Here is a 23,192-nt window from a genome sequence, read left to right on the forward strand (position 1 = left end):
CTATTTTTGGTTTTAGTGGGACTGAAAAATTAAAGATACTTGAGGAAATTTGAATACAAAATCCAAGATTTTTATGACTGTCTCCCAATATTTCACAGAATTTTCACATCTAATTCAACAGGTAACTTGAAAATGAATCCCTTTTGTACATTTACGTGATAATTAGCTAGTTTAAGTACAATAAACAATTTCAACTGGAGTATACAGGTTTGGGAACCTGACCTTTGGTAATCAGACAACTCAATGATAGGAAAAGAGGTGAGTGGGTGCTTACCATGGAGTAGTGGTTCTCTAAAGTGGATATTTGGGTCAGCAGCATTAGTGTCACCTGGGAACTTGTTAGGATTGTAAATTCCGGGGTCTCACTGCAGACATACTGAATTGTGAACTCGGGGGGAGTAGGAGAGGACGGCAATCTGTGTTTTAACAGATGCTTCAGGTAATTCCAAGGCCTACTAAAGTTTGAGAGCCTTTGCTCAGATGGTATGTTTTTCAAAGGGTTAGAAAACTTTGATTAATCTGGTGAGTTCAGTGAACATTGGTTAAGGGATGTTTGGTCTATGTGAATCTTTTTTGTTGTTGTTCTCTTTTTGTTTTTTTGAGATGGGGGTCTCATTCTGTCATTCAGGGTGGAGTGCAGTAGCGAGATCTTGGCTCACTGCAAAGTCCGCCTCCGGGGCCCAAGTGATCCTCCCACCTCAGCCTCCCAAGTAGCTGGGACCGTAGTTGCTCACCACCACGCCCAGCCAATTTTTTGTATTTTTGGTAAAGATGGGGTTTTCCCAAGTTGCCCAGGCTGGTCTTGAACTCCTGAGCTCAAGTGATCTGCCTGCCTTGACCTCTCAAAGTGCTGGGATTACAGGCAGGAACTACTGTGCCTGGCCTCTGTGTTAATATGTATACATAGGATGATGATCATTTCATTTAAAAAAAAAATACATTTAGAAATGGAAATGATATTAGAGATAATTTTGTTCAGCTTTTTAACTTAGCACGTAAAACAGGCACAGGAATGACTTCCCTATCTAGGGTCAGGCACAGAAGTAATAATTTTCATTTCTATTCTAGAACTGTTATTTTTTTCCTCTTCTATCATCTACTGCCTTCTTTTGACTTAATAATACAGTTAATTAAAAGCCTTTTACTCAACTTTTAACCATTTGTTCAATTGGTTGACATTTGATAAGTACTCACTCTGGGCCAGGCACCGTGATTGGCACTGAAGAGCCAATATGAATATAAATGCATATAATACCTACTGTGATGGTTACTAGTGAGTGTCAACTTGATTGAATTGAAGGATACAAAGTATTGATCTAGGGTGTGTCTGTGAGGGTGATGCCAAAAGAGATTAATATTTGAGTCAGTGGGCTGGGAAAGACAGACCCATCCTTAATCTGGCAGGCACAGTCTTATCAGCTGCCAGCGTGGCTAGAATGTAAGCAGGCAGAAAAATGTGAAAAGAGAGACTGGCCTAGCCTCCCAGCCTGCATCTTTTTCCCATGCTGGATGCTTCCTGTCCTTGAACGTCGGACTCAAGTTCTTCAGTTTTGGAACTTGGACTGGCTCTCCTTGCTCTTCAGCCTGCAGACATGCTATTGTGGCACTTCGTGATCGTGTGAGATAATACTTAATAAACTCCCCATATATCTCTATTCCATTAGTTCTGTCCCTCTAGAGAACCCTAATACACCTACCTTACAGAGTTCACAAAAGAGTAATATGAGGAAATGAGGCCAAGAGTCATCATCTAGTCTGGTAAGTGGGTTGGGGGGGAGAAACAAGCCTGCCTGGGGGTGTCAAAGAAGACTCCACAGGGAAATTGGTGTTTTCATACTTTGCTTTTGGAAACCCACCAAACTTTGAGTTTTGAATTGAGTTTTAATGAATTTTATTTTTTACTGAAGGCATAGCTCTAATATAGTATTTGAAAGGTTTATCACAAGAGAAGAGCTCAAATTCATTGAATCAAAATAATTTAGTTTTTAATCGTAGTGTGGTAATTAGCTTTTACAGACACCAGTCTTAAGGACTACTATTAAGCAGATGCAGTAATATGTCTTACCATATTATTTTTTTTTCTCATCTGCTATGCAAAGAAGATAACAGTACTTTTTGAGTAGCAGAGATAGAATTTTGCAAAGCATGAAGACATTCTTTGAATTTTTGTTTCTATATTATTAGATATTACATTATTGAAAATGTCATTACTGAAGGCTGTCGTATTAAAAAGATGTATAGTAAACCTCACTCTTGAGAGAAATGGGATTGCTGATAATTAAAGGTTTCTTAGGTTATTTTCAGTACCTTTTTTGGATAATAAGATCTTCAGTAGATTCAAAACTATACTAAAATATGAAGATTCTTGGGATCTCAAGTCATGTTATTCACTCAGGAATATAGTAATAAAGAGAAAAATAATATTGTCTTTATTTTCATTCATTGAGAAAATGCTATAATATTCAGTGTGGAAGGTTAATTAGCCCCCAGATCCCTGAGCCCTTTTAAGCAGAAACAAAAATGTACTAGTATTTCACAGATAAAATTGTATTTCTTCTTTTGGCATGTAGTTCTGATTTTAGGGGAGAGCTTTGTAAAGATAAGTGAGCTAGACCCCATTTCAAAACAGCACTTTGGGGTTTTTTTTTTTTTCAAAGCGAGTAAAAATACTTTTGAAGTGTGGTTCTGAACCACTCTCTCTGTACCTTTGTATCTCCCAGGGAGTTGAAAAATAAGGTAGTAAACATTTTTTTCTTTTTGTTCTGTAAGAAATAGACAATTTTTGCTATGCCTTCCTCTGTTCTGGTCTAAGGGAAGGTTTATGCCCTTTTTCCCAGCCTCAGATTTACTCAGTATGTCATGAGCTGACTCTGTGAGGAAAGATGACTTATAAAACTGTTGGCTTGACAGAGTTTAGAAAGGAATACATGTAAAAACAGAAAGCTTTCCCAGAGTGATATTTCATTTCTGAAATGCAGTTTTTGGCCTTTCACTATTCTAGAGGCGACTGATTTAAATATTTGTTTTTGTTCTTTTCATCTATAAGCAATTTTGGAACTATTCCACAATAAAACATGTTCTGGCTTTTTCTTTGCAGATAAGTTTTGTAAACCTTCATTGTAAATGTGTCTTTAGTCTTCTGTGAATTAATATTTTGATAGACCTCTACTGGACCACTATAGTGTGGTAAGATGGCTAGATCTCCACCCAAAATACATATTTCCTTTGCCTTCTTAGAGTTTGGGCTAGCTGACAGAGACTGCATTTCCCAAATCTCCTTGCATGTCAGTGGAGCTTGTGACTGGGTTCCGCCAGCAGAAATAAGGGTAGAAGTGATGAGTGCCATTTATAGTCCTAGTCCATAAAATCCACCTGTGCTGTTCTTCACATCCTCCCTTCCCTGTCTTTTGTGTATTGACACTTTACTACTAGCATTACCACAATACCTATTAGTATATTTTAATTAATATAATTAATATATAGCTAAGAGTTTGTTAGTGGTTTTAGCTAGCTTCTCCAGTTTGTATTCTCAACCAAAGTTTATTACTATTTCAACTTAAGTTTTTGGGGGGGGGGTGGATAAGTAGTGTTAAGAGGTAGTGTAGATGATTTAAATGAGATACAAAGATTTTTAAAAATCATTAGTGGATTTAGTGAATTAAGTAAAGCTAATCTATACTTAGAGTTTATAAATTTAGCTGCCACCTATGAAATATCTTCCAAAGATCTGAGATTCTTAAACACAAGGTACATTTCACATATCTTTGTTTTAGAGAATTTGAAAAATGAAGTTAGAATTAAAATTGTATATCACCTTGGATAGATGAGCAAATTGAATTATGAATTTGCACAATTAGGAATATAATTTTCCTATAATGAAACAATCTGTAGGTGAGTTAAGAGCAAATCAGTGGATGAGATCTTATATTACCTCATTTAAATTATTATGGTATCTAATAGGTATCTCTCTTGTCTTTTCAGTAGCCTTTGAGGACCAGTTGCCTAAAATTAAAAAGAGTATATCTATCAATATATGTGTGTGTGTGTGTGCATGTGTGTATCTTTAATTCTTTAATTAAGGTACACTTAAACTGTAAAATGCACAGATCTCAGGTATACTGCTTAATGAGCTTTGACAAATGTCTATGTCTGTGTAACTAATATACTAATCAAAATATAGGACAATTCCATTACCCTAAAAAGTTTTTTCATGCCCCTTTCCAGTCAATATGCCAATTACCTATACTTTTAATTATAAATTTTCTGTGATCAGTGTTAAGTTATATTCCAAAAGGTAGTCAGAACCCAAAATGTTATGCTTATTTACACCATCAAGGAATTCAGTAAATTCTAATATTAGGTGATGTATTTTTAAATAGAAAACATAACTTTAAAAATATTTATAAAATGAAAATTGTGAACATGCATCAGAGATCTTTTACTTAGGTGGTGTTAACAATATTTAAATTGTCCAATGCCTAAACTCAGTTATTTGTGGAGTATCCTTTCTCTTTCTTTTAATTTATGTTCTACATCAGCCAGTTTGCGCACATTAATCTCTCACTGGATTCTTTAGTAACTGTTTATTTTCTGTTCATTTGTCCACTTTTTTCTCAACCATGCTCCTTCAGCACATCTCCTAACTACCTCTTCCCTGCCACCCCAAATCAGCTTGATTTCACACTACTGAATGATAGAAATAGCCTTTCATCTAGACTATTCCAGCATCTAGAAATAGCCTTTCACCTAGACTATTCCAGCATCTTGGTATTGAGTAGGTAATAAATATATTTTTATTGAATGTGTTAGTGAATTTTAAGTTGAATTGGATAACATTATGGTTCTATGGTTATAACTTATATTGTCTATATTTGCCAGGCTCTATGATAAACATTTTCCATTAAACATTCATGTTAATTAGATATTCTTGCCTCTATTTAATTGGTGAAAATATTGAAATTTATAGAAAGTTTATGTAAATTGCCCAATGTCACATAGCTAGTATGAAACTGGTTGGTCAGACACCAAAGTCTTTGTGATAAGTCCTGCAAATTGACATGCGAATTTTGTTAGAATATTTTAAAACTTAGGACAAGTTTAAACCATCCTATTTTTCATCTTTTTATAATATTTTAGACAACATAATTTGCAAAAGCTACTTTGTTTGTTATATACAAGATCATATGCAAGAAACAAAGCCTTCTACCTTAAGGAATGATGCCCGAAAAATAGCTAATGTGTTTTTGTTTTTTGAGAGAGTGTCTCGCTCTTTTGCCCAGGCTGGAATGCAGTGGTGCAGTGTTGGCTCACTGCAGCCTTGACCTCCTGGGCTCAAGTGATCCTCCCCACCTCAGCCTCCCGAGTAGCTGGGACTACAGATGCGCACTACCAGGCCTGGGTAATTTTTGTACTTTTTGTAGAGGTGGGATTTCACCATGCTGCCCAGGCTGGCCTTAAACTCCTGAGCTTGCCCGCTTCTGCCTCCTAAAGTGCTGGGATTAAAAATAGCTACTGTTTGCCTGTAATCTCAGCACTTTGGGAGGCTAAGGTGGGCAGATCACCAGTGGTCGGGAGTTCAAGACCAGACTGACCAACATGGAGAAACCCTGTCTCTACTAAAAATACAAAATTAGCTGGGCATGGTGGCGCATGCCTGTAATCCCAGCTAACTCAGGAGGCTGAGGCAGGAGAATCACTTGCAGCCGGGAGGCGGAGGTTGCGGTGAGTCAAGATCGCGCCATTACACTCCAGCCTGGGCAACAAGAGTGTCCCTAACTCTGTCTCAAAAAAAAGCTCCTGTTTATTGAATCATTGATATTTACTGACTTGACACTTTACGTACATACTTTTTAACTTTTTTCTAGAATAAAAATAATTCTGATTACACTGTAATACACAAACGCATTCTTATAAAAATGCAAGCTGTAATTTTTAAATTGAGGATAAGTGCACACAGCATTAATTCATTATTTAAAATGATTAATTGAGTGCATTTAATTCATTCAGAATGTTGTGCAACTCCCACCTCTTTCTAGTGTCTGGGTTGTTTCCACTTTTAGTTATTATGAATAATGCTTCTGTGAACATTTGTGTACAAACATTTCTCTTGTGTGTATTCCTAGAATTGGAATTACTGGGTTTTATGGTAATTCAGTGTTTCTTTTTTTTTTTTCGAGGAACTGCAATACTATTTTCCACAATGGCTAAAACATTTTACATTCCTACCAACAATTGTCCAGGTTTCCTATGCCTCCGCATCATTGCCAACACTTTTTATTTTTTGGTTTTCTTCATTATAGCCATCCTACTGTGTGTTAAGTGGTATTTCATTACGGTTTTGATTTGCATTTCTGTAATGGCCAATGATGTTGAACATATTTTCATGTGCTTTTTTGGCCCTTTGTAGATCTTTAGAGAAAGAAATATATATTTAAGTCTTTTGCCTGTTTTTTAATTTCATTGTCTTTATTGTTGAGTTGTAAGAATTTTTATGTATTTTGGATACTAATCCCTCATCAGATATATGATTTGCAAATATTTTCTCCCGTTCTATAGTTGTCTTTTTATTTGCTTGTTATTTTACTTTGATGCATGAAAGTTAAGTTTTATGAAGTTCAATCTGTTTTTTTATTTGGTTGAACAAGTTATAATTTTAATGTATGTGTAAATAAATTTAAAAAATAGGACTATTATTTCTATATGTTATTCTACTCCTTGTTTTTTTCACTTAAACATAGGTCTTGGAGATCTTTTTATGTTGGTACATAAGGATTGTCCCCATTCATTAATTAATAAATTACTGCATACTATAGATTATATGTTCTGTAACTTATTTTACCGTTCCTCTAGGGACCTAGGGAGAAGGATTTTTGGGTTGTTGCCTATTTTAGGAAATAGCAAATAGTGAATATCTGTAGGATAGAATTCTAAGAGTATTTCTCTGTAGGATAGATTCCTAAAAGTCAAGTTTCTCGGTGAAGTGTATACATCTTTTTTTTTTTTTTTTGAGGCAAGGTCCTGCTCCCTCACCCAGGCTGGAGCGTGATGGTGATCTCAGCTCACTGCAACCTCTGCGTCCTGGTTCAAGTGATTCCCATGCCTCAGCCTCCCAAGTAGCTGGGATTATAGGCATGTGCCACCACACCCAGCTAATTTTTGTATTTTTAGTAGAAGCAGGGTTTCACCATGTTGGCCAGGCTGGTCTCAGACTCCTGACCTCAAGTGATCCACCCACCTAGACCTCCCACAGTGCTGGGATTATAGGTGTGAACAACTGCGCCCAGCCAGATGTGTCTATTTCTTTTAATCTACTAGTTTTACCTTCATATATTTTGAAGCTCCGTTATTAGGGTCACAAACCTTTGTGATTGTTATATCTTCCTGATGAATTGACCATTTTTTTACTATGAAGTGTCCCTTGTAGACAGCTCTTTTATTCATTCTGACAATCTCTGATATTTAATTGGAATATTTAGTTCATTTACATTTAATGTAATTCTTATGTATGGATTTGGATATAACATATCTGTTCATTCAGAAACAGTCTGATTTGCCTTTTGGGTTGCTACGATATTTTTTAGAATTTTATTTTAATTTTTCTATTGACTTTTTATCTATACTTCTTTGCTTTTTATTTTTAGTGGTTGCTCTAATGATAAAATATACATTCTCAACTTCTTGCAATGTACCTAATAATGTACTGCTTCAGATAAAATATGTTTCTTGTAAATAGGTCATTCTATTCTCATTTTAAGGAATCTAAGAGTTAGGAATGCTAAGTGTAATGCCTAATATACCTAGCTGATAACTACCTAATACCTAAATTTCAAAGGTTAAGTCAAACTTATATTTGCAGAATATACCCAGTTTGGTTTTGGTATATATTATTTCATTTTTTAAATTGCTGTGTTCTGTGTGCTAATATTTTGTTTAAGAGTTTGGCTTCTACATGAGTAAGGTAAATTGGCTTGTAAATTTCCTGTATTATAATGTTCTTGTCAGGTTTTCTTATCAAAGTTACACTGAACTCATAAAACGAGGTCACAGTATTTTTCCCTTTTTCTAAACCCTGAAAGGGTCTGTTACAGATTGGCGTTACATTTTTCTTAAGCATTAGGTAGAATTTGTTGGTGAAACTATCTGGCCCTTAACTTTCTTTGTGGAAGGTTTATAATTACATATTCAGGTTTATTTCATGGTTTTATGAGTATTTAAATTTCCTTTTCTTGTGTTGGTTTTTGATAAGTTCTATTTCTAAATTTCCTCTAAATTTTTACATTTATTGGCAAAGCATTATTATGGGTTATACATATTTTTTGTTTGCCTTTTCTCTTCTATTTTTTCTTCATCAATTTTGCCAGGGTTTATTGAAAAAATTCTTTCAAAGGATGATCATTTGGCATTGTTGATCATTTTCATTGTATGCTTTAGTAATTTCTGCTTTTTTGTGTTAAATTTTTTGTTATTTTCATAAGTTTTTGAGATAGATTCTTTGATAACTGATTAATAGTCCCTCTTCTTTCCTAATACAGATGCTCCTTGACTTACGGTGGGGTTATGTCCCCATAAACCCATTGTAAGTTGAAAATATTGTAAGTTGAAAACACATTTAATACACCTAACCTACTGAACGTTATAGCTTAGCCTATCCTACCTTAAACATTCTCAGAACACTTACGTTAGCATATACTTGGGCAGAATCATCTAACACAATGCCTGTTTCATACTAAAGTGTTGAATCTCATATAGTTTATTGAATATTTTGCTAAAAAGTGAAAAACAATGATTGGGTACTTGATTTACAGTTATACTGAATGTGTATTATTTTTATACCATTGTAAATTGAAAAATTGCAAGTTGAGCTATCATAAGTTGGGGACTGTCTGTAATAGTCATTTAAGTCCCTAAGGTACAGCTTTAGCTATATTCTACAAATTCAACATGTATTGTTACTCATTATTTAATTCAAATATTTTATAATTTGTATTGTGAGTTGTTTGAACTGTGTTCCTTACTGTCCAAACATTTGGAGATTTTATGCTTATATTTTTGTTATTTCTAGTTTCTTGTATTGTGATCAAAGAACATATTCTGTATGGTTTCTGTCTACTGAAATGTATTGAGACTTCTGTGGCCTGGCATATGTCAGGCTTTTTTTTTTTTTTTTTTTTTTTTTTGAGACGGAGTTTCACTCTTATTGCCCAAGATGGAGTGCAGTGGTGTGATCTTGGCTCACCGCAACCTCCACCTCCTGGGTTCAAGTGATTCTCCTGCCTCAGCCTTCCAAGTAGCTGGGATTACAGGCACACGCCACCATGCCCAGCTAATTTTTTATAATTTTAGTAGAAACGGGATTTCACCATGTTAGCCAGGCTGGTTTCGAACTCCTGACCTCAGGTGATCCGCCCGCCTCGGCCTCCCAAAATGCTGGGATTACAGGCGTGAGCTACTGCACCAGGCCCGGTATGTCAACTTCGGTAAATATTTCGTGGGTACTTAAAATGAAACTGCTTTGCAGTAGTGTGCAGTGTTCTAGCAAATATTCGTTAGGTGAAGGTTGACAATCATGTTATTAAAGTCTTCTGTATCTTTACTGATTATTTTGTTTGTTCTTGCTGAGTTGTTTTAAAATCTACCATTGTGCTTGTGGATTTGTCTACTTTTATTTCAATGAATTTTTCTTTATTGATAAATTTAGACTTCTTAAAATTTCCGAGTGAACTAATTTTATTATCAATATTAAGTTAAAGTGTGCCTCTTTAATTTCATAATGCTTTTTTGCCTCAGCATCTTTATCTGATATGAATATAGCTATATCAATTTTCTTTGATTTTTGTTTACATGGTCTGTCATTTTTATTTTCTAATTAGAATTTTTATCCCTTTTTTTAAGAAGTTTTTCTTGTAAATGACAAGGAAATATATTTTATTTGGACAGTCTTTATCTTTTGTTTAGACAGTTTAGTCCATTTCCATATAATGTGCTTTCTAATATATTTGGATTTAAACTTAGTATTTTACTGTTTGCTTTTTATTTATTCCATGTCATGTTTTTCCCACTTTTTTTGTGTCCTTTTGGGTAGATTGTTTCCTATTACTTTATTATCCCCTTTTATTAGGTACACATTCTTTTATTCTTCTATTAATGGTTACCCTAGAGATTACAACAGATACCATTGATTTATCATAATCTAACATAAATTAGTACTTTAGTTTCCTCCCTACAGCATAGTGACCTCAGAATATTATAACTACACTTGTGCTCCTTCTGACTCATATACATTTGTTGTCATAGCTTTTTTTTTTTTTTTTTTTGAGACAGAGTCTTGTTCTGTTGCCCAGGCTGGAGTGTAGTGGCGTGATCTCGGCTCACTGCAAACTCCCTCTCCCAGGTTCACGCCATTCTCCTGCCTTAGCCTCCCGAATAGCTGGGACTACAGGTGCCCGCCACCGTGCCCGGCTAATTTTTTTGTATTTTTAGTAGAGACAGGGTTTCACCGTGTTAGCCAGGATGGTCTTGATCTCCTGACCTCGTGATCCACCCGCCTTGGCCTCCCAAAGTGCTGGGATTACAGGCTGTCATAGCTTTTAACCTGTTACTTGATTTCAACCAAACTTTTTTATTGTTTCATAATGTCAATCAATGTACATATATATTTTGTATATATTTACCATTTTTGTTGCTCTTTATCTTTCCCTGTGTCACTGATCTTCTAACTAGAGTCATTTTCCTTGTACCTGAAAACATTCTTTAGTTAGTTTCTTTAGTGTGGCTCTTTTGGTGATGAATTGGCTCACTTTTTGGTTGTCTGAAAATCTTTACCCTTCATTCTTGAATATCATCCGTAGGTATAAAAGTCTAGGTTGCTTTTATTATCACTTTGAAAATATTCTGTTGTATAGTATCTTCCATTCTTTTTCCTGCAAGGTCAGCTACTTGTCTATTTGTTTTTTGGGTTTTTTTTTTTATTTTTTTATTTTTTTTATTTTTATTTTTTTATTTTGAGACAGGGTCTTGCTGTGTGGCCCAGGCTGGAGTGCAGTGGTGCAATCATGGCCCACTGCAGCCTCATTCTCCTAGGCTCAAGAAGTCCTCCTACTTAAGCTTTCCAGGTAGCTAGTGATACAGGCATGAGCCACCCTGTGCCCAGCTAATTTTTCTAATTTTTGTAGAGATGGGGTTTTGCCATGTTGCCCACGCTGGTCTCGAATTCCTGGGCTAAAATGATCCTCCCGTCTTAGCCTCCCAAAGTGCTGGGATTACATGGGTGAGCCACCGTGGCCAGACCAGTTGTTGCTTTTTTGTAGGTGATCTGTTGTTATTTCTTCTGGCTGCTTTTAACAAACATTTTGCTGTCTCAAGCACCTGCTTGTGGTTTTTTGTTAGTTTGTTTTTGGTTTTCATTTTGTTTTGGTTTTGGTTCTGGTTCTTAGAAGAAGATCTTGAATCTGTGGCTTGATTTTTAAAATCAGTTAAGTTTTCAGCTTTTATTTCTTCAGATACTTCTGTATCATTTCTTTTCTTCTATCATTTGGGATTCAGATTATAGGTATTCACACCCTTGTTAAGTATACTTTTTTCTATAATTTTTCTAATTCTCACATAGTTTTTTGTTTTATATAGTTTTTCTTCTTATTTATTTTTGTAAGGTAATGATCAGTTATTTTCTTCCATATGGATACCTCATATACCTTTCTTCCCAATCTTTAAAACAACCTTGCCAAAATTATTTTTTGCCATTTTTACAGATATTATTCAGAGAGGTTAACGCCCTTGCCCAACTTCACAGAGCAGCCAAGCAATCAGAGCTAACATTTGAATCAAAGTCAAATCAATTTAGTATTTCTTGCTCTAATTCATTATATGAGGTTATGGTTCCTTTTTTCTGTTTCGCTCACTTGATTTTTGGAGATGAGCTGTTATTCAAAATGTTGCATACATTAATGAATTAGTCTGTCTTAAAATAACATTTTGCCATTTCACCTATATTTATTAGATAAATAGAAGTGTACAAATTTATGGGCCAAATATTATCCCCCTTAAGGAATTTATTTTCTACATGGAAACAAGAATGTATACAGTTTATTCTGATAGAGGATACGAAGAGATAGTTTCCATGGTTAGAAACAAATAAGAAGGTAGTGTCTCAAGTGATGGAATTAAGAAAGAATTCATTGGGTAGGTAGAAGTTATGAAAAGATGGTAATGTGAGGATTTTTGTTTGTTTACAAGAGTGAAAAACAGTTTGTTATTACAAATAAAGAAAATCAGTACTAATATTTCATGTTCTATTTCCCTCAACAAATCTCTTTGTACATACTTTGTCACTAATTGAATAGTCATGTAAGCAGTGAAATTTTGTACGTCATGATACATTATACACAGTGATTGAAAAAGTGTTTTTTCCCCAGGTTATTTCATTTCTGGCTGCAGTTTTGCATAAAAAGGGAACTCGTGAGGATATTGAAAATAACATGCCAGAGTTTTTACTAAGAAGTATGAAAAAGGAACCCCTTTCTTCTACAGCAAAAAAGGTAAAATCTCTAGACAATGTATATTCTACTCATGATGCTGGTATTACAAAAGCATATAGAAATATTTAAATATCACACATTAAAATGTATTGGTATAAATTTTAAAACCTAAGAATTTAAAGATGTTATTAAAATATTTGTTTTATAGGCCTAATTTTTGAAAGATTACCAATTTTATTCCCAAGTTAAATTTGATTGACTGTCATGGCAAAACAGAATTTCAGCTTGGTTTTGCTTTGGGGTTTTAATCTGTTGGTTGGCTGGATTTACAAGATTTACTTAGGTTGATTTGTTAAACTTACAGAATGTATATGTAAAGTTAATTGAAACCTTCATTATATTGTTTTTTATTTATGTGAGAATGAAAAGGCGATAGTTACAGATATTGGTAACAAAAGTGCATCATTGACTTATTTCAAGTTGCCTAGCTAATTGCATCCAAAAAATATGAAAAAAGTTCTACCAATACAGGAAAGTTGGAATCAGAAGGACTAGGTAGGTCTGTGCTTATTTCTCTTTCTGCCCATATGACTGAATGCTATTCATATCCATACTTCAGTTTTCTCCTTCATAAATGTATGTTTATAAATATGTTATATATGATTCTTACAAAAAAGATTTCTAATAAAGCAATGAAATATTAAAAAGTATATTATACTTACATGTCTTTTAAAAAATATTATCCTCAGCCTCCAGGAAACCAGATAAGAATAAAAATGAAGTGATTTTATGAAATCTTTTATTATATTTGGTAATGAGCTACTTACAGCAAGTTTTAAAACAGACTCTTTTATACAAGTCTTATGTACAAGATTGCTGAGAAGTCCAAGTTTACTCTTGTCTATCATAAAGACCATTTCAATGCAAACTTTTCAGAACTACTGGCTAAAGATATTATAATTGCTATCATTTTAAATTCTCTTAATTTTTCAGTAGAATAAATGTATCCTGAGTATCAGATTCAATGTGATCCTGAAGAGAATAATGGTTCTTAATGTATTTTAAGTATTCAGTAGCTCAAGTACTGTTTTTAGATCTGGATTCAGTTGTTCCCTGGTTCTAAATGTCACCACAGAGCCTATATATATCTCTTTTATGCCACTGTGACAGCAGATACAAGAGAGAACAAAAGAGGGAAAAGTAATATTTTAAATATATTAAAATACTTAAAGATATTTAAAATATTATAGAACAAGAATGGACCAGGCGCAGTGATTCATGCCTGTAATCCCAGTACTTTGGGAGGCCAAGGAAGACGAATTGCTTGAGCCCAGGAGTTAAAGACCAGCTTGGGCAACATGTCAAAACCTCTTCCCTACTAAAATACAGAAAATTAGTCAGGTGTGGTGGTGTGTGCCAGTAGTCCCAGGTACTTCAGAGGCTGAAGTGGGAGGATCACCTGAGCCTGGGGAGGTTGAGGCTGCGGTGAGCCATGTTTGCACCACTGCACTCCAGCCAGGGCAATAAGGTGAGACCCCTGTCTCAAAAAAGAACAAGAATGAAAGAAAAGAAAGTTAACAAAGATACTCATTTGATAATGTGGTAAAATATGCTTATAATAGTTACCTCAGTTGACTCCAGTTCCTCTCCTTCCTTCTTTCCTTTCTTTTTTTTCTCTCTCTCTCTATATATATATGTATGTGTGTGTGTATGTATGCATATGCGATGTATCATATCACACACACACATATACAGTTGTCCCTTGGTATCCATGTGGGATTGGTTCCAGGACCTCTCTTGGATACCAAAATGTGTGGATTCTCAAGTCCTTGATATAAAATAGTGTATTTGCATATAACCTGTTATCCTCCCATATACTTTAAATCATCTGTAGTTTACTTAGTGCAATGTAAAGTCTGCATAAATAGCTTTTATATTGTATTGTTTAGGAAATAATGACAAGGTCTGCGTACATGTTTAGTGCAGATGGAATTTTTTAGTATTTCAATTTGTAGTTAGTTGAATCCACTGATATGAAACCCACAGATATGGAGGAACTGTAAATTCCTTGCTATAATGTACATTGCTATTTACCTTCTTCAGTCGATTTCTTAATTTATTTTCAGTCTTTTTGTATTCTAATAAATTACCTTAAAGCTATAAGTGTTCCTTTGGGCCAGGCATGGTTGCTCACACCTGTAATCCCAGCACTTTGGGAGGCTGACATGGGAGGATCGCCCAGGAGTTTGAGATCGGCCTGCGCACCATAAGAAGACCCTGTCTTTACAGAAAATAAAAAAATAAAACAATTAGCCAGGTGTGGTAGTGTGTGTCTGTGGTCTCAGCTACTGGGGAGGCTGAGGTGAGAGAATCGCATGAGCCCAGGAGTTCTAGGCTGCAGTGAGCCGTGATCATGCCAATGCACTCCAGCCTGGGCAACAGAGAAGACCCTGTCTCAAAAAAAAAAAAGTTCCTTTCAGTACTCCTTTGTCTGTGTTCTATAGTTTTTAATATGTAGTTTTTTCATTAGTCTTTTCTAAATTATCTGTGGCCCTAATTTTTATTCTCTTTTACCCAAGTACTATTTAAAAGAGAAATTTAAAAATTTCCAAGTGAATAGCTATTGTTGGGGCTCAGGATGATGGGAGGGCTGAACCCTTTTTGACAATTTCTAGTTTTGTTGCATCAGATAACAGCCTTGATATTTTTTTCTTTGTGATTACATCCATGGATCAGTTTTTATGCTTTGATGTTGTGCATTGTGTAGTCTCTGTTGTTTTAAAATGTTGCTTATATTGTGCATTCTTTGTAATCATGGTCACGTGGTTTTATATATTTCTATTTAATCATGTTTGTTAATTGCATTGTTAAAATGTTTAATAGTGTTATTTTCTTTTTGTCTGAGCAGTTGGATCTGGAAAGAAAAATGTTAAATTTTCTTGTTATGACTTTCAGTTTATTTCTCTTTGTGTTCATACCAACTTTTGCTTAATGTCTTCAGTTAATTCTTCAGAGGCCAGGTGTGGTGGTTTGTGCCTGTAGTCCCAGCTACTCAGGAGGCTGAGGTAGTAGGATCACTTGAGCTCAGGAGGTTGAGGCTGCAGTGAGCCATGATTGTGCCACTGCACTCCAGCTTGGGTGACAGAGTGGGACTCTGTCTCAGAAAAAAAAAAAAAAAATTCTTCAGTAAATTTTATGCGTTTGTATATTGCTCTCACACTTGATTATCCATAGGCTTATCTGCCTATGGAATTTTAAGTTCAAAATTTTCTTTTATAATGACAAAACATCTTCTGTCACTCCATATTGCAGATGAGAGTTCAATGTCAACCCGATTTTTTTCCTTGGAAAGGATTTTTTTTTTAATTGTTTGGAAGTATTAAGGACTTTTTTAATTGATGAAATTCGGAAATTTCCATGAGCCCTAACACTCACCATTGAATTCTTCCAAATAAGTTTTGCTTTAGAAAATATATATACAGTGCTTTATGCAGGGAAAGTTGCATACTGATGCTAGAATCAGTTTCTTTGATGACTGGTGTAACTTTTCCTTCTTAAAATTACTTGGCCATTATTTTTCTTGACTCAGTCTTTCCAACTACCTTAGCTGTTTTGTTGAGTTTTGTTTTGCTTGTCGTTGTTTTTAGGTTCCTTCTAGGAAAAGTAAATTTTTTAGCGGGAGAGGGCAGGGGGGGTTTTCGCTTTCAGAGGTGTAGGGCGGATTGCTCAGTTCTTCAGGTGTGCCAGTTCTCATCTGCTCCTGCACTGTTCTGACCTGCTGGTACTGCCCTTCCAGGTATTCTGCCACTATTATGGATTTATTATGTTTGTTCTTTTGTTTCATTGGCATCAATACAAACATGTGTTGAGTTAGTCATTTGAACTGGAATTTAGAGTTTTTAATGGCATCACCAGTGACATTCTACAGTATTTCCCAGAAGTAAATACAAACAAAAATTATAACTTTGAAAGTTTTAAAAGATAAATTTGTATTGGTTCATTTAAAACAATGTATGTTTTAAAAAGACAGTTTATGAAATGGAGAAGAAATCATTTCTTTTGTATTTATTATGCTAATGCCAGAATTACAATTGAATTCTGAAAAATTAATGTTGAAGCTTGTTGAAGAAAGCCCTTTAATGAACTGAGTGTTACAAATTAAGGAGTGGTGGGTCTAAGGTATGTGTGTGTGATACGATACATCTCATATACATTTAAAAACTTTTCCAGTGTGAATAAATCATCTAAGAATGCATGAATGTTTTGTGCCAAGAATAAATTCTTAAAGGAAAAGACACAAGCTCTACATTTTAAACATTGATTTTTGGAATGGTTCTTTAGATGTAGGCTAAGTTTTGATTGAAATTCAATTTTTATGAATCACAATAAATTTATTATAAAATATTACTATCTTGCATGATGAAGCTTTAGAGATTCTAAGTAAAATTCATAATTAATGCAAAAGAGGAGGATTTTTGTAGCAATCACAATACCAGCATCGGAAGCAATTTCAATGACAATTTAACAAAAATATTTTGTAATTATTTTATTTACTATACACTATTTTTTTAGTTCTTCATATGTACCAAGAGGATTATGTTGCACATGATGCTACCGTGAGCATCCTTATGCACAACTTTTGCAATAATAACTATAGGATAAATTCTTAGTACTGGAATTGGATAGCAGGTAGAGCTGGATTTAGGGGATTACTTTTTGATAACTGGAGTTAAATTACCCCATATCCCCACGAGTGATGTATAAGAATGTCTGTTTCCACCTTTTCATTTGCACTAGGTATTAGCAAACATAAATTTATGACTACCTGAGAGATTTAAAATTTTTATCTTGCTTTGATTTACATTTCTTAATGAGTGAAGCTGTAGCATTTCAGATGTTTAAAAGCTATTTTTAAATCTAATTCTCGTTTTTAATCATAGTCCTTGATTAATAGTCCTTAACGATATATCCTGGAATCTAATTTTTTGTTCATTATATATTTTGAAAATATTTCTTCGTCATGTAGAGTCAGCTTTGAATTATTTATTGATTTTTTAAAAATGTTTATGTGGTTACATGTATTGGTCTGTATAGTTTCTGGGTTTTATGTTTGCCTAGAAAAGCTTTTTGTACTCTAAATTTATAAATACATTCACTCATGGTTCTTTTATAATATGTGTGATTTTATTTTATACCTTTATATCTTTGTTTCAGCTAGAATTTATTTTGCTGTAGGTGTCTAGTAATCCAATTTTATTTTCCTTAGTTGGTTAACCAGTTATCTTAATGTCATTTGTTGAATAAGCCTGCTTTTCCACAGTGATTTGAAGGGCTACTTTGGTGTAAAATTAAACTCATTTATATTTCTAGACATATTATTCTGTCCTAATTATTTGTTCATTTCTCTTCCAGTGCTAAACAGTTTTAGTTATTTTAGCTTTATAATGTAATTTATTATTTGGTAGTTACTCCTCAAGTTTTCTCAACTTATGAAAAATAAATTTTCTCAAATTTCTCCTCAAAACCTATTGATATATTAGTTGATGTTGTGTTGAATTTATAGTTAACTTTGCTTGTCATTTCCATTCTTATATTTCTTATTTACTTCTCTTTTTTAATTGCAAGAGTTGATATTTATTGATCTGGTTTGTAACTTCCTGTTTTGATAGAATATCAAGTTTTGGCATAATGCCAAACTTTAGTACTTCATATAGTACTTAGAAAATAGAAGGTGTTCAATTGATGAATGAATTAATAATTGAAGCCATACATGTCAGTGCTAAGTTAGGACTAATAATGTATGTTCAGAGGACAGTGACAGTAGAGTTGAAACAAAGGTTTCACATGGGAAGAAGTGTGATATCAAAATGAAAAATAAATTATACCTTTACAGAAAAATTACAGAATGTAAAATTGAAATCTTTGCTAGAAAACTCAAAGTACTAAAAAAAAGTTGTTGTATTTATCTCTACAATCTTAACTCTCTCAAAAATACCCAACATAGGTAATTTATTTAATGCCAAAACTTGATATTCTGTCAAAAATTAGGCTGTTTTTATACAAAGGACTTAGAAGAGCCCCTGACTACAATGGATTCTAAACTGAAATTTCTGTATATGAAATAACTGCAGCATACTGAAGGAAAAAATGATCAGCTATACACACAGTAGGGTGTAAATTAATTATGTTAGGTATTTTTGAGAGGGTTAAGGTTGTGGCAATAAATACAAGGCTTTTTTTAGACCTTTGAGTTTTCTAGCAAAGATTCCAATTTTCTGTTCCATAATTTTTCTGTAAAGGTATAATTTATTTTTCATTTTGATATCACACTTCTTTCCATGTGGAACCTTTGTTTCAACTCTACTGTAATCTCACTGTCCTCTGAACATATATTATTATTCCGAACTTAGCATTGACATGTATGGTTTCATGTATTCATTCATCAACTGAATACCTTCTATTTTCTAGGTACTATATGAAGTACTGAAGTTAAGGTAAATAAAGTTACACATCTCAAGGACATAGACTTTTTGATTGAAGGTGCTAACAGGATATGTCATGGTAGTTAAGAGTTTTAGAATTAGGCAGACCTGGGTTCAAATACTTACTTTGCTACTTAATAGCAGTATGACCTTGAGTGTGTTACTTAATATCTCTGTACCTCAGTTTCCTCATCTGTGTTTCTGGGTAAAGTCCCTGAATTAATTTCTGTAAACTACTTCTAAAGGCCTTGGCACACAGTAAGTGCTCAATAATTGTTGTGTTATTATTAATACTATTACTACTTCTGCCACAAAAATTGTCACATGTTAATCTTTGAGTATCTCATCACAGTCCACACTACATCATTCTTCTATGCCGTAGTTCCTGAGGAATCAGATTTGATAGAAAACTCCTTAATAATTGAGCAAGATTTATTGAAAGATATAAATAATTCAGTATTCTCTAGTTGCATTATTTAACCTAGCTTCTGTTAATTTTAATAATACGTAAGCAAATGAATTTTAATTTTATTTGTGTTAATTTTAATAATACGTAAGCAAATGAATTTTAATTTTATTTGTGTTAATTTTATATTCAGTTTTATAAAATTGTATTTTAGCTTCAGAATAAGAATTATCACCCTTCCCCCATGTCTACAGCAATACCACTCTGAACACACCACATCTCGTCTGATCTTGGAAGCTAAGCAGGGTCGGACCCGGTTAGTACTTGGATTAGAGGAACAGCTCCCAGAGTTGCTTTGTGTGTAGTGATTTAGCAGTTGGACACTGCTTTCCATTTTATTATTTTGGCATCATTTGCTTAAAAAAGACTTATTAAATGAAATATTATTTATTGGATTGTAGGAAATGCTAAGTTCTTAAGTACTTTCCCTGGACTCTGCATAATAGCATAACTCAGTTCTCTGACATCTTTCACTACCAAAATGAATTTTTGAACCATTATTTCACCTTTCATAATTTTGAAGACCAGTGTTTGTAAGAAATATCAAGAATTATGTTGTCACCTTAATTTTTAAACATCTTCTGGAATCTTAGGGCTGATGCCAGGACTCTTTAGATTCATTGGCACCTTTGATGAATGGCCTCTCAAGTGGAAAACTACTAAGAGTGCTCAGATGCAATTTGCAGCTAGCATTGTCATCTCGTAATATACAAAAAAATCAAAGGGAGACACTGTAATTGGACTTAGTACTTGGAGGCCTAATTTCATATTTGAAAGATAAAAATGGAAATCATAGGATTAACCTTCACCCAAAGGACGGACATACTTGAGATGAATCAAGTATAAGAAGTACTTACATATGCTTGATGATGGCTTGGGAAAAAGGAACTCTCATGTTCAGCATGTTGATTTTCTTTCGTTTTCTTCTTTCTCTTTCCAAAACACAGTCACAAATTTGACTTTTTAGAGTTGACAAATGGCCTAGGTTAAATGTTTCACAGAAAACAGAGTAGAATTTAGAGTAGTATTGTATTATTTCTTGGTTAAACGGAATTTTTTCAGTATGTTTAATTGGTTCATCTCTATCAAGTAGATCAAGTATGAAACTTTAGAAAATAATCATACTGGTAACCCTATTAAACTTAACAGGATAGGAATAGTGGTAACAGGGAGAAATAAAAACATTAAAAAGTTAAAATGGTTGATGACAGCAGGATTCTGGGTTAGTACAGAAAAGGTACATGAATGTGAGGAATAACCAGAGAGTTATGTTGGTAATCCTCAGAGGGACTGATTTGGTAGGCATTATTAGGGGACAAGTCCCATTTACCTGAGTTTCAAGAGAGAACAGGAGGAGAGTTAAGCATTGATAACTCTTGAGGATCTTTGCTATAGGGAGAGTAGAGTAATGAGGTAATAGAGATAGATGTTGGGTTAAGGAAAATAAATTTTTAAAAATTTTTGTTTTTCGGATTTTTTTAACCCTGGGAAATATTCTAACATGCTTGTCCATAGGTGATGTGGTTCATTAAAATGGAAAAGTTAATCAGGTAGGGGAGATTGGGGGCAGTTCCTGCAGCATTGACTTTAGGTTGGCAAGAAGGAATGGGAGCCACTGTATGAGGGGTTTTTTTGGAGAAGAACATGAGCAGCTTACCCATGGCAACAGGTGGGAGGGCAAAATATATGGAAATGAATATAGATAGGTTATTGATAGGATACTGAGAGAAGTTCATCCAGGAGGTTTTCTTCCGATTGCTTCAATTTTCCAGTGAATTTTCCAGTTCTTTAACTGAGAGTATCTGAAAGAGGGGGAGAGGAAATGGGCTAGGAAAATGCAGAAGGAAAGAGAGCTCCAGGAGACCATATATTTCAAGAACACGTGGCCTGCTTGTGTATGTACATTATCCACTTGGCCTTTGAAGCTATTACTGGGATCCAGATTTTATTCTTTTCTCTCTTTTGGAAAGTTACTTCTCTCTCATTTCTCAGTGCCTTTTTGGTAGGGGAAATAAAAAACACGTGTTTCTTTGAGCAAGGTTAGGTGTCTATCTTGTCCTGATAAAAAGCTAATTAAAACAGCAAAGTATTTTTTGAGAATCTTCAGTGTCCAGATATAGCTAATCACTCAGTTGTATTTATTGTTACTAACTAGATGTCAAAATTAAGGAAGAGGACTATTGATATTGATATCGTGGATTTCACTTTGGGATTCTTTTTCAGTTTTTAAAAAACAGCAAAATTTTTTTATTCTTGTTTTAGATGTTCTTAATAGTTGCTCCTCTTTCTGTCCTCTACAACTGGAAGGATGAATTGGACACCTGGGGATATTTCAGAGTCACTGTTTTACATGGAAACAGAAAAGATAATGAATTAATTCGTGTAAAGCAGAGGAAATGTGAAATTGCTCTAACAACTTATGAAACACTGCGCTTATGCCTGGATGAACTTAACAGGTAATGGGAATAATAGGAATAGGAATGATTGTATTAATAGTCTGCTTACATCCCTTTATATTAAGAGTTTTTTTTTTTTTTTTTTTTGAGAGAGAGTCTTGCTTTTGTGTTTTTAGTAGAGACGGAGTTTCGCCACGTTGCCCAGGCTGGTCTGGAACTCCTGAGCTCAGGCAATCCACCCACCTCAGCCTTCCAAAGTGCTAGGATTGTAGGTGTGAGCCACCGTGCCCAGCCTATATTGTGATTTTTTAAAAAGGAATAATGATTATTCCTTTGCTTGATTTAATTTCATTTTAGAATTATTGAAATATTTAGTTCATAATAACTTACTCTCTGAGAAGGAAAAACCTGCATCAGGTTTTCTAGAATTTCTTATTCTATTTATTACATTGAATACAGGATACTTCTTCAAACACTGACTGTTAAAGAATGATAAGACTTGTCCTAAATCTCATGTACAGCCTTTTATGCAGACCCTGCTTCTGAGCTAGGTCAGTAATTTTCATGAATTATTTCAATTATGGGAGTCTGTTGTGAATATAGAGGGGCAAAAACTACACACACACACACACACACACACACACCCCCACACACCCACTGTAGCATAGAGTGTGAGAGAGAAGTGGCCAAGAAACACCAGTGAGATAAGCAGGGAAAAGATTATAGAGAGTATTGGAAGGTACTTTGAGGATTTTGGTCTTTATCCTGAGAGCAATAGAGTGCCCCCTACAGTGTTGTCAGCAGATTACCGATAGGTTAAAAATGATCAGATTTGCACTTTGTAAATACCTTAGCTGCTGTGTGTGCAGATAAAGGAGAGCCAAGCTGAATGGAGAAAGACCAATTAAGAGGCTTGTTATGTGCTGAATTGTGTCGCTTCTCCTCAACCCCCCTTCCACAATTTAAATGTTCAGGTCTCAACCCCAGCACCTCAGAATGTAACTGTGTTTAGAGACAGGTCTCTTTGATTAAGTTTTAAAGAGGTGCTTAAAACCGAGGCTGATTGGGTGGGGCCTGGGTCCAGTATGACTGGTATCCTTATAGGAAGAGACAGAGACACCGAGGACACACACACACCACAGAGGAAGGGACTTGTGAGGACACAGCAAGAAGGCAGTCATCTGCAAGCCAAGGGGAGAGGCCTCAGGAGAAACCAAATTTGCTGACACCTTGCTCTTGAAATTCGAGCTTCCAGGATTGTGAGGAAATAAATTTTGGTTGTTTTAAGCCATCCAGTGTGTGGTATTTTATTTTGGTAGCCCTAGCAAACCAATACAAGGCTTTTATAGTAATGTGGTCACGGGACCATGGTAGT

General features: G+C 34.6%; 1 protein-coding gene across 7 annotated transcripts in view; it reads left to right on the forward strand.

Moving 5' to 3' along the window:
• ERCC6L2 (ERCC excision repair 6 like 2) overlaps window positions 1-23,192 on the forward strand; it is a 186,061-nt gene that overhangs the window by 32,235 nt on the left and 130,634 nt on the right. For 6 of the 7 annotated variants that reach the window (XM_055349986.2, XM_063696584.1, XM_055349989.2 and 3 more), the window contains 2 exons: window positions 12,411-12,533; window positions 21,684-21,877. In XM_055349986.2, coding sequence (XP_055205961.2) covers window positions 12,411-12,533; window positions 21,684-21,877 — 317 coding nt within the window. Of the gene's footprint in view, window positions 1-12,410; window positions 12,534-21,683; window positions 21,878-23,192 lie in introns of those variants that run through there. The other variant, XM_055349988.2, reaches the window with a different exon arrangement.

The sequence above is a fragment of the Gorilla gorilla genome, chromosome 13 (assembly GCF_029281585.2).
Source record: "Gorilla gorilla gorilla isolate KB3781 chromosome 13, NHGRI_mGorGor1-v2.1_pri, whole genome shotgun sequence".
NCBI lineage: Eukaryota > Metazoa > Chordata > Mammalia > Primates > Hominidae > Gorilla > Gorilla gorilla.